The sequence below is a fragment of the Neophocaena asiaeorientalis genome, unplaced genomic scaffold, assembly GCF_003031525.2.
Source record: "Neophocaena asiaeorientalis asiaeorientalis breed wild unplaced genomic scaffold, Neophocaena_asiaeorientalis_V1.1 scaffold118, whole genome shotgun sequence".
Classification (NCBI taxonomy): domain Eukaryota; kingdom Metazoa; phylum Chordata; class Mammalia; order Artiodactyla; family Phocoenidae; genus Neophocaena; species Neophocaena asiaeorientalis.
This window is the reverse complement of record NW_020175528.1, coordinates 1,362,505-1,380,872: the sequence shown is the minus strand read 5'-3', so window position 1 is coordinate 1,380,872 and position 18,368 is coordinate 1,362,505. Positions and strand designations below refer to the sequence as shown.

At 49.6% G+C, this 18,368-nt stretch overlaps 1 protein-coding gene across 1 annotated transcript in view; it reads right to left on the bottom strand.

Moving 5' to 3' along the window:
• The window catches only part of CLSTN2 (calsyntenin 2), a 511,540-nt gene that overhangs the window by 94,017 nt on the left and 399,155 nt on the right, over window positions 1–18,368 (bottom strand). The window contains exons 6-7 of the mRNA XM_024769029.1: window positions 13,753–13,938; window positions 2,766–3,014 (exon numbers count right to left, since the gene is read on the bottom strand). Of these exons, the coding sequence (XP_024624797.1) occupies window positions 2,766–3,014; window positions 13,753–13,938 (435 nt within the window). The remainder of the gene's footprint in view (window positions 1–2,765; window positions 3,015–13,752; window positions 13,939–18,368) is intronic.

Genomic DNA, 18,368 nt, shown 5'->3' with positions numbered 1-18,368 from the left:
AGTTTTTTAGTGGTTTTTTTTTTTTTTTTTTTTTTTTTTGGCGGTACGCGGGCCTCTCACCGTTGTGGCCTCTCCCGTTGCGGAGCACAGGCTCCGGACGTGCAGGCTCAGCGGCCATGGCTCACGGGCCCAGCCGCTCCGCGGCACGTGGGATCCTCCCGGACCGGGGCACAAACCCGCGACACCTGCATCGGCAGGCGGACTCTCAACCACTGCGCCACCAGGGAAGCCCGAGGTATTTTTTTTAAGGCAGAGAAATTAGAGGAAAATCTTCCGCCTCTTTTCTTGTGCCAGCGTTGAACTGATCTGCAAAGGGTTACTTTATACTGAGCCCAAAGCTGAGCAGTGCCAGAACCTGAGGGTTGGAGGGGCTGACATGCCTGTTCGGGGTGCTGCTCTGATGAAAGTGAGGCTCCATCATCTAATGCAGAGTTTTCAGCCATGGCTGCACAAAAGAATCGCCCAGACTCTGACTTCCTGAGCTGGGGCAGGACCCTGGCATCTGGGTACTTTTACAAGGTCGCCAGGTTATTCTAGTGCAGAGCAGGGTTGAGAGCCGCTGGTCTAGGAGCGTGGACCTGAAACGCGGGCCAGAGGAGCTAGGGCCAAGTCTGTTCCTTTCATCATCAGTTGTGTTATCCTCGGCCCGTTTCTCAACCTTTCATATTCTAATCTCCTCCTGTGTAAGCCAGAGGTCTCTATTTGTCAGGCCTGCCCCCCAGGGGTATTTGATACATTTCAGAAAGGACTGTATGTGTGTGGGTGCTAACCCCAGCCAGGGCTACTTTGCATACATCTGTATACTCCTAAGCCATTGTCTCCTTGATGCCGGCTCTGGATCGTGGTGGGGACAGCCCACCAGACATGGGGGCCACAGGGTGATTCCTGGGGTCCTGGGCTGAGCTCTGGACCCAGTCCCAAACCTCAGTGCCACCTTAAGCGGGTCTGCAGAGTCCTTCCTGTACGAAGGACCAGGAAAACAAATCCTGGGCACTGGCTCTGACACAGATTCACCATATGACTGGGAAAAGCTGGGCAACTCCCCCTGTTTCCGTTTCTATATTCAGAAAATACATTGGCTTTTACCACAAATATTGATTGAAACAGGAAATGTGGGGTCCTGGTAGTTGTATAATGTGGAATAAAACTAGAAATAATAATGATTATGACAATAACAACATCAGGTTAATTAGTCGAGCACAGATTTTTTATCTGGAGCTGCTAAGGGATTTCATACCTTATTTCATGTTTATTTTCCCCATTCTACATATGGGGAAACTAAGGCTCAGTGAGATTAGCAACTCCTCGGTTTTCCTCAAGTAGTGGAAAAGCTGCCATGTGAACTTTGACTGTTGAGCAGCAAAGCTGAACGGTCAGCCGTTCTTCTATCCTGTCTTCTCACTGCACTATCTACTGTAGTGTAGAGTAGTTATTTATTTGGGGTATTTTAACAAGAGGAGCATTTGAAATGGGAAAAGGTGGACTTATAATTTAAGATAGACATAACATTTTCATAAGATATCAGAGTATTTGTGTGTGTGTGTGTGTTTGCATGTGGTGTGTTTGTGTTTGCATGTGGGGCGCTGTGTGTGTGTGTGTGTTTGCATGTGGGGTGTGGTGACCAGAGCATAGCGATGGAGTTAGCTGGATCTAAGCTTACATTCCAGTCCTGATACTTACCAGCTGAATAACTTGGGACAAGTTACTTAAAGTCTCAGGGATGTTTCCTTATCCTTAAAACAGGAAACACAATAATGCTTTTGTAAAATTGTTTGTAGAGATGTGAGGCACTGTTTAGAATAGGAAGAGCTAACACAGATTAGACTTCCGGGGCGTCAGGTACTGTTCTATTGCATTATACATACATTGTCATTTAATGCTGATAAAAACCCCATGAGGTAGATAATACTATAATGCCCGTTTTATAGACTGAGAAAGTGAGGCATAGAGAGGTTAACCCACTTGCCCGAGATCACACAGCCAATAAGTGGTAGAGTGTTTTTTGTTTGTTTGTTTGTTTTGGGTTTTTTTGCGGTACGCGGGCCTCTCACTGCTGTGGCCTCTCCCGTTGTGGAGCACAGGCTCTGGACGCGCAGGCTCAGCGGCCATGGCTCACGGGCCCAGCCGCTCCGCGGCACGTGGGATCCTCCCGGACCGGGGCACGAACCCGTGTCCCCTGCATCGGCAGGCGGACTCCCAACCACTGCGCCACCAGGGAAGCCCGCGGTGGTGGAGTGTTTTTAAACACCAAGCTGTGAGCTGCCTTACACAGGCTCCGCGAGATGAAAAATGCCGAGCAAAGCTTAGCTATCACGATCGTGCACAGCAGTGATTTTCAAAGTGCTGTTGTAAATTAGCAGGACCCTTCCATTGAAAACAAACTTCTGGAAATCTGTCTATATATTGATATAACACAGTGAAGGTGGAGCTGCTTTGCTTGAAGTAAGGATGAAGCCTCCTCCCCCAGCCCCACCTCATGTAGCAGCCCTAAGTTACTTCTGGGGACGCTGGGGCTCTGAAGAACCCGGTCTGAAAACCACGAATCCCAGCTTTTTGGCTCTTTGTGTCTGTACCCTGCCTCTCTTTCCTGGTCCTGCTCTACCCCAAGGCGAGGAAATCATCAGCCAGAAAAACAGAGACCAGAATATTTTCCCAGGGCCCCTGTCACACTCCCGCTTTTCTCTCACACCCTTGGTGGCCGTGGCCGTGCTGGACCAGCTGGGACAGAGGGGGCAGACGCCAGGAGGGCTGGACGCAAGACTCACCGGTTTTATCTGAGTTGCAGAGGATGGTTTCCTTCTCAGCTCTCACGCCAGGGCTGGGGCCGTGCTTCATCCACATGGTGACAGTGAACTGATCCGTCAGGTTCTTGGGTACAACCCCGTCAGGAATCTTGGCACCCTGCCTGCCGTCGAACTTGAAGATCATCTCGCTGCTGTCCACCAGCAGTCCTGCGGTCCAGTTGGTGGCGGCGCTGGGGGACGGCAAGAGGTCGATGATGCCAGAGGAGGCTCCTGCAGGGGATGGGGACAGAAAGAACAAAGGGTCATTCCTCCCAGGGTGGGCGTCCTCACGTTCTGTTTTCTGCTCCTGGGTCAGAATGAACTACTTGGCGTACTTACCCAGAGCTAGGTGCTCAGCCCGAGCTAGGTGACTCGGGAAAAGAAGGGTTAAATGCCATCCTTGCCCGTGTTGCTTATGGTCGGCTTGCAGAGGCATCAGTAACTTACAGACAAAAGTATTGCATGTGGGAGGACAGAGTGCAATTAACTATTATACAAGAAAAAAGTGCTGGAGGAATTTAGAGAAATGAGATTACCCTGGGGGTTTCGATAAGCAGACAAGGGTCCTGGAGGAGGCCAGGGTTTGATCCGGATCGATGGATTCATTCACGCGCTCGTCCATCCGTTACCCTGTCAGCCATTTATTGAGCACCAATCGGGCGCCAAGACCCCTGCTGGGCGCCGGCGAAGTAAATGTGAATCAGCACAGTCTCTGTGCTCTGTGCTCTGGAGGAGCTCAGACCCAACACATTGACAGACAATCGGGATGCAGTGCGATCAGAGCTGTGACGGGGAAAGTTCAGGTCCTGACCCCACGAGAAAGAGTATGAGTCACTTTGCACTCCCCACGCTTTTTTCCAACCATTCGTTTAGGCCAAATGGTGTAGCAGTTGAGAACACGGGTTCTGAAAGTCAGCAGAACCTGAACCTGATGCCCGGCGGCGGCCTGGCTTGCTAGCCTTGTGACTGTGACCAGTGACCTCACCTTTCCGACTCTCCGCCCCCTTCTCTGCCGCCTGCCCTCCCAGCTGTTGTGGGAACTGAATAAGAGACCGCACCTGCACTTGGGGCAGCATGCTGGGTACGCGATGAGCGGAGCTCACTCCACGTTAGCTATAACCCTGTCATTATTGTTAGAGCTGTTATTATTTCTGCTACCACTGTGATTCCGGGCTAAGGATATCCTGAGGCTGTGGGAGTGCCATAGACAGATTTGTGTCTTGGGAGAATCACACCAACAGCTTTGTGGAGGGCGGAGCTGAGTGAGCCCGCAAGGCTGGCCCAGAAGACAGGATGGCCCAGCTGGGAGGATAACTGGGCCGCCACGGACTTCCCACTGAAGCTCAGGTGCTGCCAGCAGTGTTCTCTGCATCCTTACGTCCCACAGAGGGGCAGGGCTCAGCTACTCAGGGGAGGAGGAAGGTCAGGGGCTTCCTGATACCAGGAAACAAGAGCCAGGGAGTCCAAAGTATGCTCGGTGCAGGGGACCAAGTGTGTGTGGGCTCCCACCTGGCACAGCACTGACCCGGCAGTCGTAAATGGGTTTAATGGACAGTGGGTGTGTGTATTACCTGCCATTTGTCTGGGATCATTGGACTTCTGAATTCGGTATATCAGGGCCTCATGTCACCTAGGGGCTGCGTTTCAGAGTCAGCCACTACAAACATCTACAGTTAAAATGACACATGAAAATCCCTCAGGAAGGTGCCATACTGGAAACCGATGTACTTCTTTGAAAATGTTTAACCTAGCCAGTTTTCCCTGCAGCCTTGGAACAGATGCCCATGGGTTTGCAACTGAAAGCTGGCTGTGTGACACATCTGTATCCTTAGAGCAGATGCTCTGCTTAGCCCCGTGAGGAGCTCGCCCTGGGAAAGGCCTCTGGGACCTGCAGTGACTGAGATGTGGCGGGGTGGGAGGTGGGAGTGGAGATTCCGGTTTCTTAATTTACAATCACCCTGCAGCTATGCTCATCAAGGGGAAGTGTGGGCAGCATTGACTATGTTATTAATGCGTTTTTCCTGGGGCTCTTGCCTGGTAGCATGCCTGACGCATAGTAGGTGCTCCATTACTGCCTTTTCTTCTACCCAGTGCCTCCGTGAGATGCTTCCGGGCATTACCCAATGCTCGCATGAGCCTGTTCATCCAGCCTCTTGTTCATGCCCCCCACCTCTCATCAATATTACTTGTTCTCCTATAATCCTTGAGACTTACTTGATGTCCATTTTACTTATGTGATAAGCTAATTCACACTAATGTTTTAACGACTAACAAAGCCTTAAAGGTTATCACCCTCCATAGGTATTTGAAAGAAGAACTCTATCAAGGTGGTAGCAGGTAGAGATTTGGGGGTGGCTGGGGAATGGGAGATATGTAGTCTTTGGACCAAGTTCGTCTTCCTAGAGCTCCCCAGAATAATGCAACCTGGCAACAGCTGCTCTGCCCCATGAGTGAGTTGGCTCAGACACCAGGATTTGTCCAGCATGACGACAGCTGGTGACTAGGGCTCACAGGGAATGTGTTGGTTCCCGAAATTTCAGGTGGCCAGGGAGATGCAGGCTGAGCACCCAGGGCTCCTGACTTCTAGCTCAAGCCAGAGCAGCCAACACAATCTAGCAGGGCCCAGTACAGGGCCCACACAGAGCCGCAGGCCTGAGCATGGAGGAACCAGGGCAGGGCTGACAGGGCTCAGAACTCCACCCTTTGAGGTTCCTTTTTTTGTGTGTGGTACGTGGGCCTCTCACTGTTGCGGCCTCTCCCGTTGTGGAGCACAGGCTCTGGACGCGCAGGCTCAGCGGCCATGGCTCACGGGCCCAGCCGCTCCGCGGCATGTGGGATCTTCCCGGACCGGGGCACGAACCCGTGTCCCCTGCATCGGCAGGCGGACTCTCAACCACTGCGCCACCAGGGAAGCCCCTACATTCTTTTTTATATTCTTTTCCATTATGGTTTATCACAGGGTATTGAAAATAGTTCCCTGTGCTACGCAGTAGGACCTTGTTGTTTATACTTTCTATAGGTAATAGCTTACATCTGCTAACCCCAAACTCCCACTCTATCCCTCCTCCACACCTCCCTTACTCCTTGGCAACTACAAGTCTGTATTCTATGTCTGTGAATCTGTTTCTGTTTTGTAAATAAGTTCATTTGTGTCATATTTCAGATTCCACATATAAGTGATATCATATGGTATTTGTCTTTCTCTTTCGGACTTCACCTAGTACGATAATCTCTAGGTCCATCCATGTTGCTGCAAATGGCATTATTTCATTCTTTTTTATGGCTGAGTAACATTCCATTATATATACGTACCACATCTTCTTTATCCATTCATCTGTCAATGGACGTTTAGGTTGTTTCTATATCTTGGCTATTGTAAATAGTGCTGCTATGAACATAGCGGTGCATGTATATTTTTGAATTATAATTTTGACAGACCTTTATTCTTAGTTTCCTTGGAACATTTTATTGGACACTGAGTGAGTGTCAGACTTGAATTAAGTACTTCAATGCTTCTTCTTAGTTACTCATCAATGTGGTGAATACGATTACGATTCCAGTTTACAGATAAGAAACTTGAAGCTCAGCGAGCCTAGAATCACACCAGCTAGTAAGGGGACCCATCATCAGGGTTTGCCAGCCCTGAAGCCCACACTCCCACTGCACCACCTCAATCAACCTGGAGGGAGATCTTACAACCTACTGCACATTTAAAAAAATTGAAGTATAGTTGATTTATAAAATTGTGTTAGTTTCAGTTTACAGCAAAGTGATTTGGTTAGACATATATTCGTATGTATATATTTGTATACTTTTTTCGATGCTTTTCCATTATAGTTTATTACAGGATAGTGAATATAGCTCCCTGTGCTCTACAGTAAATCGTGTTGTTTATCTATTTTATATATGGTAGTGTGCGTCTGTTAATCCCATACTCCCAATATATCCCTACCCACCCCCAACCTCCTACACATCTTACAAACATGGAAACTGAGGCCCAGAGAGGGGAAATGACTTGACCAGGATCACACAACCACTCAGCTAGCTAGAGGCAAGCCCAGCTCTCAGACCCCCAGCAATGTTCTTTGTATCACACAGTATAGTGTCCTGCCAAGCCCAGCCCAGTTTTCAGGACCTCACCTCCCTGGACAGGTGGCTGTCCACAGAGAGGCATGTGCCTTGGCAAGGCCATCGTTGTGGAGCTCTGTGTCTTCCCTGGTGAGGGGAGCAGCGTGCCACCCTACCTGACCCACAGATGTTGCCTCCTGGGAAGCATCACACTGCATTTTACCAGATGGTGCAGGCTTTCACAGACTTAACAGATTGTATTTCATTTTTTCAGTGCACTTAAATAAACTGAGAGAGATTTTCCTTTCTGCTGAAGTTCTCGCTCCTCTCCCCAAAGGATCCCATGGAAAGCAGTGGGTAAACAGGATGCATAACTCAGAAAGGTGGAACAGCAACGTCTGCACATCAGTGTGTATTTTTTTTTTCTTTTTTTTGCGGTACGCGGGCCTCTCACTATTGTGGCCTCTCCCGTTGCGGAGCACAGGCTCCGGACGCGCAGGCTCAGCGGCCATGGCTCACGGGCCCAGCCGCTCCGCGGCACGTGGGATCCTCCCGGACCGGGGCACGAACCCGTGTCCCCTGCATCGGCAGGGGGACTCTCAACCACTGCGCCAGCAGGGAAGCCCCAGTGTGTATTTGAGACACCCTTAGGAACCCTCACAAAGTCCCTGGGACCCACCACGCTGCTGAGAGTTCACACTGGTCTGGGGCACAGCAGCTACAGCCTGAGTGCAGGAGGCTTACAACCAGAGGTGAGGTCTGGTCTGAAGTCCCTGAGCCCTATCAGGGTGGGGAAGCATCTCTGAGTCAGCAAGTAGATAAAGACAGCGGTGACTTAGGCAGATTTCAGGACACACGGTGGAGCGAGAGCCCACGTGGAGCCTGGGGACAGTGGTCACCATCTGGACTTCTTAATTGCCGGGTTTGCATGCTGCTTTGGGTGGCCTTGGTGAGGCCTTGGAGAGTGTCCTTAGCGTTTCATGGTAGGCCTGTGGCAATGGTGACAGACATGGAACCTCAGTCCTGCCTCCTCATGGTCCATCATGGGGCAGGGGAAAGGAAGGCAAGAAGGAGAGGGTCTCAGGGGAGAGGAACTATTGTGCTCAAGGACACAGGCCTCATTCTATAGAGTATTCTCACGATTAGCTCCACATTACTTCAAACGCTTACGTAATGTCTAAGTTATGCCAGGCACTGTGGTGAGAATGGAGCAACGAACCAGATAGAAATGGGCCCTACCTCTAGTCACCCAGTAGAAAGTCTTTTAGTTTTGGCGCGTGGAAGAGTTCATTGCTAGAGAGTCTCAGGGGAAGCCAGGGAGGCCCTCTTGACAAAGGCTGATAGAAAGCATTCTGTTCTCAACATACTTTTCTGACCCACTGATAGCACTTGGCCTTGTGACTTGCTCTGACCAGTGAAATGTGAGTGCAAGTGACGTGTCATCTTAGGGCAGACGCTTTACAAGCCAGTCCATGGTTCACCACGTGTTTTTTCCATCTGCCCTGAGATCAACAATGTTCTAGATAGAGGCCTTTCTGTTAGCCTGGATCCCAGTGGGAAACTAACATAGAGCAGAGCCACAGTCAACCCGAGAAGGACATGTGGTAGGAATGGAAAACAAACCTTTGTTATTTTAAGCCAATAGATTTTGGAATCACTTGTTACTGCAGCATAACCTGCCCTATCCTGACTGATAAACCACATTAAGTGACTGACATCAGCGGCTACCATTTGCACTTCTCTATCTGCATACCTTCAGGATAGATGTGGAGGACTTTCTGATGTCCTTTCCAGAGCTCACACCGTTGATCCTACCATCAGACTATCATTCCACCTCTGGAATTCTAGACAAGAGGGGTTCCTCAAAGGCCCTGAATTGTCCAGGTGAAGCAAGCTGGGCTTTGGATGAGGGTGGTCAGCCAAGCTCTTGGGGCAGGGCTGTGGATACCCAGTTGCTGACCAGCCTGGGAGAGGCCACTGCAGGCAAAAACCTCCTCCAAGAATAGAAGGGCATGCTGTATGGTAGCTGCTTAATTGACTTCAAAGAAGTCACATCCAAAGAGAAGCCCATTGCTCACCGTCATCACCCGTGGGTCAGTGTGTGCACACTTGCTCATGTATGAGTAGTGATTTAATGGGACTCCCAACACGCATGCATCAGTTTTCCTTAGAGTCAGAGGCCCACTTCAGCTCTCTGAGAATGGAAACAGTGGCTATGACTGGGGGGCTGGTTCTGCCCCCGCTGGAAGCTCCAGCTGTTTAGAGGCATCTTGGAGGAACTGATGATGGCTTCCCCTGGTTGGGGTATTCTGAAGGTATAAAAGCCTTGAACTGTGATTCTTAGTGAGGGCAAGCTCTGTTAAGCTGCATGGTGTAGTAGAAAGCCACGGACTGAACTTCTTTTACATGTCTGTCTTCCCCAGGAGACTGAATCGTTAAGTGGTCTTACTAACTACTAGATAAGCTCACGAGTTAGAACATCTGGACACTGAACAGATATTTGCTGAATTAATAAATACATGAATGAATGAATGAATGCATTCGCTACGAAGACCTCCTGGACCCACAAGTGTATAAATCCTGTGAACAGCTCACCGACTGGTAATCTGAACTGGTCTGACAGATCAATCCCTTGATTTAGCAGAAGGGTCTCTCTCTGCAGCCTTTCCTTCAATAGGACCTGTCCTCGGAGCTCTTGACTCTACATATAGAAAGCAGCTGACCCCGAGTGTCATATGGGGAGGTGCCAGCCAGATGCCAGGAGCCTGTGATTCCAGGGAGGAGCAGCCCTGGCCTCTGGCCTCCGAATGACATGTGTGTCACAAACTGCTGTTTATTGTAATATGCAGAGACTCAGGGGCACGGAAGTGAGCTTTTTCTTGGGCTCTGGTTAATGTCAAGTTTAATTTGGCCAAGAGTCACTGGGGCTTCATCATGCGTTTCATACTCAAGGCAGTTCTGTGACACTTCACCTCGGGAAAGCCTGGGACTGAGATGGGAGATCCCTTCATCTTGAATCTCTGAACCCAGAGGAGCTGATAAGCAGCTTGTCCAACTTCCCCGAGAGGCCTGGCTTCATGTAAGCCAGTGGCAATGGGGGACCATGTCAGGCTAAGTTTTGTCCTACAAGCTGAAGGGGACACAGGTGCAGGGCCCTGTATCGTTTTTGTTTCAAGAGGGAATGGAAGTGTTTCCGTACACAAATTGCAGGCAGCGATATGCCTGACGTCCAGTGTTCCCCTGGAAACAAAGAGGCCATTTCTGGTGCTACTGCACATGTCCGGTGTTTCCCGACAGCAGCTTTGCCCAGCTGTTGTCCGACGGCCCCTTACGCAGGATCCCATCATTGCTCGTTGTGGAGCAACGTTGCAGGAGGAAGAAGCAGGTGGGCAGTGACCGGACCTCCACAAGGCACCTCTGGGGAGACACCCTTGCCTGGGTCACTGCACAACAACAAATGTCACAGAAGCAACGCCAGAACTCAAAGACACCAGGAAGAGCCCCAGGACTGACCCTGGTGAGCACAGAGGGCAGGCGAATATTGACTTAAGGGGAGCGTTTGGAATGGCGAAGGAGAGAGAAATTCTAGCGGGAAGAAACATGAACAAAGGCTTAGGGATGGGAATGAACTGGGAACGGGGACAGATGGGGTACCCTGGCCAAGAAGAGGCAGGACGGCAGGGAGAAATGGGCTATAAGGATGGATCAGCAGGATGGAGGTGGGTCCTCGGGGGTATGGAGAGCCAGGCTAGAGCTAGGCATCCACACCTGGATGTTCCACAGGTCCAGTCATCATTGCCCCCTAAATCTGCCCTTGCCCCGAATTTGGTGGCCACTGGCTGGTGGCACTCTCGTCCAGTTAGATGCTCACATTAGAATCTTCTAAGATTCCTTCTTTTTCACTGCTGACAGCTAATCAGTGACTGACTCTTACCTCCTAAATCTGTCTTAAATTCATCCCTACCGCCACTCCCCCAGTTCAGAAATCATTCTCTCTTGCTTAGACTATGACGATAACATCTTAATTGGTCTCCCTGTTTCCATCCAGTCAATAAAGATTTGTAGAATGAAAAATGCATGGACGCTGGGGCTTAAAGTGTCATGGTGGCTCCCTGGCTGGGAAACCCCGCCAGCAACTTGTCGACTGTCCACTGAAAACACAGAGAAGCTTGTCTCCAGAACCTAAGGTGCCCCATGGGAGTCAGGAATTACAACCCAGGCTCTGCTTTAGAAGCGATCTGGCCTGCCTTTCCCTCATGGTTTGGAGAGCGCGTGGGGCCTGAGGAAGCCGACCCCAGAGCAGATGGGCATCTGTCTCACTCATTTGCTCCTGCCCTTCTTTCCTGAACTCTCCCTCTGCCGATTCAAGAGTCAGACTCCTAATCTGGAGGCAGGAGTGGCCCTGCCTGTCAGGCTCACTCAGGGTTCCCAGAAGTGCGATGGGAGGGTGGCACTGCCGGGAAGGTCACCAGAAGGACAGGCAGACCTCTCTTAACAAATGGTCGCTCCCAGCACCAGATAAGCTCGCATCTCAGGGGAAAGTGCTTTCCTGACTGAATTAACCTGCCTTCCTGCCACGCGAGGCTGGCAGCCCAGAAGCAATGAGCTATGTTAACAACCAGATGCAATCTGACTCTAAAGTTTCTTCGCTCAGAAAATCCTTCTCACTCTCCCGATCTCCTGGTCTCCCCCTTGCAACATTCAGAATCAAATCACCAGTGTGTGCCCTTGGGCCCATCTGATCTTTAACAAGCTGACTCCATCATCTCTTTCTAACCTGGAGGAGTTTAGGAAATGACCGTCACCCGCGGTGGCATGGGGTGGACTTGACTTATAATTCAGGTGTGTGGGGAGCGAAATGGGATATTCATTCAAAGTAAGCTGTCAGCGGAGCTGGCTTCTCTGCTCCCGGACTGAAGGAGAGAACCAGAGGCAGCTTTCTCAATGTTGCGGGCCCCTGAGAGCCACTTTTACAAGAGCAGTTTGGAATATGGAGGTCGTGGTGTTTTTCCGAATCTCCTGCATCATTCCGGAAAAACGTGCCTTCCCACATGCCCTCCTTGCCGGCCTGGTGACATGACAAATAGGACGCGGTGATACCCGAGCAGGGTGTATTTCACATTCAGTTCTCAAATTGTCACTTGGTCCTTTGGGCAAGAGCTGTGTGTGTGAAGGTGTGTGTGTGCATGTGTGTGCATATTTGTGTATGCATGTGTGTACCTGTGTGTGCCTGTATGCACCTGTGTGTGCATGTGTGTGCATGAGTGTGTGTGTCAATGTTGAGAGAGAAAAACTGCCCTGAAGAGAGTAGTGGAGGGGTCCCCAGGAGGGGATGCAGGCTACGCTGTGTGTTCGGGAGCCTCCTTTTCCTTTGGTGGGGATGGAGTTACCCCCAAGTGTAGGCCCCGTCTAAGAGGAAGCTCTTTCCTAAGCTGCCCACAGCCCAGCTGGAGAGTCAGTGTGAGGGCCTGAATATTCTTGGAGAGAACAGAAATGAAATATACGTGGTGGGGATGAAGGAGACCCATCAACCCGTGCACGGTGTGGTTTACCAAGCACATGGCACCATCCCCCCCCGTATTGAGTATCTTATTCCACAGCTGACTTGAGCGGTTTACGTTCCAGCTCCAGAGGCCTGGCCTGGAGTCACAGACCCTGAGCCAAAGAGCCCTTCATTCCCACAGACCTACCTTCAAAGTCTGGCTCTGTCACTTTCTATCTGCGTGACCTTGAACAAGTCATTTTTCCTCTCTGGGCCTCAAATTGTCCATCTTTAAAACTGGGTGAATAAGACCCTCCTCAGTGTAGTGGGGAACTTAGGGTAGGGCATGTGAAGATTCTAGGAGGGTGTACACAGCAGGCGCTCAATAAAGCTAAGCTTCCTCGTGTAGAACCTCCAGCAGCCTGGCTCCTAGTTCCGGCCTGCTCCTTTCTTGGGGCGCCATCTTTCAGCCCGTGGACAGCAAGCCCTCTGTCCCCCACACTTGGACTTTCCAGATCCCACCTCCACTCTCACCCTAGCTCTTCTTTTCCGACTTGGGCAGCCAGGCCTGGCTTCACCGGCATGTGATCTGAACAGTCACACGAGGCCCCCAGCTTGGTTTAATGCTTTGCTGTTGCTGCCTTAAAATTCTCAAGAATTTTGGAAAAGTGTCCTGCACTTCCATTTGCACTAAGCCCTCAAGTTCCATAGCTGGTCCTGAGGGAGGAGACCCACCTCTCCCCAAGTGGCTGACACCACCCTTCACACTGGCCCCTGGGCAGGCACCTCTCTGTAAACCAACACAGTGGAAGGGATCCCTGTTCCCTCAGGCCCTGTGCTAGGTGCTCTTAAACACATGGTGTCGGGCTTCCCTGGTGGCGCAGTGGTTGAGAATCCATCTGCCAATGCAGGGGACAAGGGTTTGAGCCCTGGGCCGGGAAGATCCCACATGCCACGGAGCAACTAAGCCCGTGCGCCACAACTACTGAGCCTGCGCTCCAGAGCTCGTGCTCTGCAACAAGAGAAGCTACCACAATGAGAAGCCAGCGCACTGCAACTAGAGAAAGCCCACGTGCAGCAACGAAGACCCAACGCGGCCAAAAATAAATAAATTAATTTAAAAAAACAACAACACATGAGGTCATGAATTCCTATTTTACTGCTGAAGAATAGAGGCTTTGTCACATCACTTGCCCACAGTCACACAGTTGGTCCATGGTGGGATCTGATCAGGTGTGTCTGATGCCAAAACCTGTGCCCTCTGACCCTTTAACCATCATAAGTAAACACTATCCATCCAGAGGTTACACATACCAATGAAGTGGGGAGGGGCGATTCTTTCATAATATAATAACATATGCTTTGTATATATTGTTTAAAAAGATAATTAAAAACTAATCTCAACAGGGAAAAACCTACCACATAATTTCTGAAGGGATTTCTCAGAGTAGGTCTCGCGGTCACAGCCCTTCCCGATGTAGTTGGTCTGCAGTTCTGTGGTGATCTGGATGGAGGACACAGCCCCGTCGCACGTCTCCAGGTGGATGCTGGGGAACAGGGGCACGCTCCCTGAGCCAGGCTGGTACTCAATCCTCTTGGTCCAATCTGAGCAAACAAGGGAAGAATGACAGTAAGTCAGGTACAGACAGTTCCGCTATAACACGTGTTTTGAAAACGTGAATCTGTTCCACCACAATTGATATATTAGGAAACAATTTGAGGATAATGGGAATTTCACATTTGCTTATGCAAGATTTCTTGCATGAGAAATATTAGGTGAATGCAGAAACCTGCACCCAGCTGAGCTGAGCCGAGCCATGTAGGAATGTACAAAACAGACACATGCACAGACCTCAAACATCTACCAGCGACTCCCCTCACCACGTGTGAAAAGCCACACCCGCCTGGACCACCGTTACAACTTTCCATTCCCATCAGAAAACCCTCTTCACAGTAACGTACCAGCTGCAACCTTTCCTGTGTCCACTTCCACAAGCAAACCTCAGGTCTCTTCAAGTACTATTATTGTAGTACTTATCTATTTCTTAACCACTTAACCTGTGTAAAAGTAACACCGTGCTAACGTTTTCCCTCTGTCTCTTTTTTAAGTGTCACTGATGACATTTTCGAGTGTCAAGCCCCTCGCCCCATTTTCCCCGTTTTGCCCAGCAAGGTGAGTTTTAGGAACGTATACCTCTGGTCACAAAATAAAGGCAAACAAGGTAATTCAGGATTACATGAGGCCACGAGGTGAGGTGCAAGGACTCTTTCCCGAACATTCAGGACTGTGACCCACTTAAGGAGGGCTGATGGCCTTATCCCTGCTTTTTAGTGGAAAAATAACTTGGAGACAATAAAATGCTGGAGAGGAACAAAATCACAATCGAAATGGTACCACACAAAACAGAGCAATCAACAAAAATACACACCAAGCATGAGTGTACACAAGAATTGATTGAAACAACCATAGCAGCCACTGAAAGTCAGAGGCAAATCGAGGCCATGCTCATGGTGACTGGCAACAGCGCTTGCTGAGAGCGACAGCTGCCTGAGAGGTCTGTGCCAGCCTGAACCAGACTTGTGGGTAGAAGTCTGAATCATCAAGGAACATGAGTTGTGGATACTATTAGTTTATGAATCTCAAACATTTGTCACATTGCTAGATGGAATCCTTTTGCTAAGGTAGAAATGAAAATCCATGGACTGCCTGCCCTCACCCTTGAGAAACTCGAGAGAGTCCTGCATGTAGGGTCATTCATCAGCCACCAGGGGGTTCCCCACAAACACCCCATGGGCCACCGGCCGCCACCTTGAGGAAACCAGTGGAGTGGAAGGGCTGGGCTTAGGGCCTGTCAGATGGCTTTGTTCAGTAAGAATGCATTTATTTGTTTGGGGTTCTTATGTACCTGGCTCTGCTTGTAGCATCACGGATACAGCAGTGAAGGAGTTAGGAAGGGTCCCTGCCTTGTGGAGCTGGGGGAGAGAGACACATAATGAATATGTCCATGCTGTCCCGTCAGGGAGGGTAAGTGCTATGAAAGGAAAAGTGGTGACAGAGAGTGACTCTTTAGATGGAGAGAGTTCCTGTCTGAGCTGAGACCTGAACGTCAAGGATGAAGGCCCATGGGAAGCCTCAGAGAAGTTCATTTGAAGTGGACGCCGCAATGCTCTTGGCTTGACGCAATCAGGTCAGGAGTTTCTTGGGAAGGTTAGTGAAGGTCTCCTAGCCTCAGGCCCCTCATCAGTGCAGTAGGGACCACACTGGGGGCTGAGGGCCAGGTGCAACAATGCGGGCCTGACATGCAGTAGGGCCCCAGTCCATGTTATTCCTTCCCCAGCGAGCAAAGGAGATGTGCATCCCCCCTGCACTGCAACCCTGCCACATTCCAGCTAACCAGGTCATTTGGGTTTAGCTCTGAACCCCTGAATTAACCAGCCATACTTTAAGGGTTTTCTCTGAGCCATAAGCAAAGATTGCACACCATGTTGTGGGGTTCATCACCAGGTAACTTGCCATGGGAGGATATTTAAATGATGGCGACTACAAGTAAAAGAGAATACACCCAATTACATGTTTTTACTCAGAGCTCCGCGGAGCTGTGTCTTCTCCTGGAGGATGAGATCATGAAGCTGCTATAGCCCACGCTCTAGAGGTCAATCTAAAGGACCAATCACTGGTAGACAGGAGGGTTTTTTCTTAGATATATCTAAAAGTCACAGTGCTGTAAGCAGAGGTCCGCACATGACAAGTCTCGTCGTGTCTTAGGTACACAATGTTTCATACTATTGAGCATTCAATCATGCCATTTCTTCTGCGTGGAGTGCCCTTTCTATTCTCTTCTGTCTGTCACCGCCCCCATGTAAGCTTTCAGGATTTCTCCAGTCTGGGTTGAAAGCCTCCTCTGTGCTCTCACAGCGTATTTACCATTAGACTACAGTATTAGACTCCAAGCTGACGGTTACCCCGAGTCCCCATCATTTTGCACAATGGCCGGCACAGAGCACATGCTCACTAGACAGTGGTAGGAAGTGTGAATGGATCCTGTAGGATATCATCTTGGAATTATCCGTTCGTGTGCCTGCCTCTTCCTGTAACTAAGAACTCTTTAAAGGCAGGAATTGTGAGTTTATTTGTGATCCCTCCACACCTAGCTCTGAGCACAGGAAATGTTTGCCAGGTGGATCTGAGAAGCCTCAGAGACCTAACCTTGACTTCAGCCATGGCATCCCTTCTTGAGCCACAGAGAGAAGCCACAGCCTGTTTGTAGTCTCTCTGGTACCGCCTCCGTCTGCCCCTACCCTCAGTCCTGCAGAACCATCCATCCCAACAGCAGCCCATCACACGTTTGCTTTTCTTTGTCCTCAGCAAGGCAAGTGGTCCAGAACTGATAATGGAGGAATCTCTTCCCAATAATTAAACATGGTGTCAAGGAGGGGGCCTCTTTCCTTCCCTTCCTCACCCTTCTCTCCCTGGATCTTCCTTTTCTTTAGAGATACAGATTTAAAAATAATCAGGGAAATGGTTTTGTGCAGGGGGACCTTGGTATGGCCTTACATCAGTACCGGTTCCCTTTATTCTGTGGGGACTGTGGGTGTCTCTTTGTCATCTAGATATTTTAGTGGTTATCTCTGATGAGAAATTCCACATCGAGTCCTTTTCTGAAGGAGTGTAAATAAAGAAGCAAATAAATAGCGAAGGAAAAGTCAGTGGAGGCACAGTCCTAGCAAAGTTTTAATTCCTTTTGCCGCCCCTGGGTAGAAGGGACACGTCCTTCTCTGGAGAGAAATCAGGCACAGAAGAGCTTCAGGATCATCACACCTGCCAGTTGCTTTGGTGACCTCATGAGGCTCGTTTCTGAGGGTTTATGAAGCGTAGGCAAAATTGCAACCATATAGTAAAAGAAATCAATGAAGCTTTCTGAGTGTAGCGTCCTGGAGACAGTGGGAAGCTCACACAAACATCTTTCATTTTCCAAGAAGGAGTTGGGGTGGGGATTAAGAGAGCAAAATGCAAGTCATCGAATTCAGCCTTTGTCACGTGAAATATCTATTCATCTTCATTTTCCAGAGGGAAGGATGGCAGGATGGCTAAAAGTATGACCTTTAAATTCAGGGTGTCTGTGTTCAAATTCCAGGCCTCCCACTTCCTGTGTGAACTCTGGGCAAACTACTTACCCACCTTGAGTCTCAATAAAAGTCACACCTACCACCCAGGATCTGGGGGGATTAAATGCAGTCGTTTCAGCCTCAAACACAAGGGACATAGTCAACAGTTATTATTGTTAAGTGATTATTTATGCAATAACATTTATTGCAGGAAATAAGAAGACATACAATTATTAGCACCTACAAGGTGCTAAGGGCTTTTAGGTCTCTTCTTTCATTTAATCCTCCCAGCAACACAGTGAGTGAGTGCTACTATCTTTTCTTTTTTTAAAATAAATATATTTATTTATTAATTTTTGGGCTGCGTTGGGTCTTCATTGCTGTGTGTGGGCTTTCTCTAGTCGTGGCGAGCAGGGACTACTCTTCGTTGCGGCACGTGGGCTTCTCATTGCGGTGGCTTCTCTTGTTGCGGAGTACGGGCTCTAGGTGCACGGGCTTCAGTAGTTGTGGCACACGGGCTCAGTAGTTGTGGCTCACGGGCTCTAGAGCGCAGGCTCAGTAGTTGTGGCACATGGGCTTAGAGGCTCTGCGGCATATGGGATGTTCCCGGACCAGGGCTTGAATCCGTGTCTCCTGTGTTGGCAGGTGGATTCTTAACCACTGTGCCACCAGGGAAGTCCATGAGTGCTACTATCTTAATTGTGCAGATGGAAAACTGTGGCTGAGTGTTGGTGTGACTTGCCCACAGTCACAGGGCTCTTTTACAATAGCTCCTCCATGATTCTGAGGATTTGCTGGAACTGAGAATGGTGAGTTTTACAGATTCATTTTTGTTTTTCAAGATTTAAAATTTTATTTATTAGTTCAGCTGTGTTGGGCCTTTGTTGCCGCGCGTGGGCTTTCTCTAGTTGTGGCGAGTGGGGGCTACT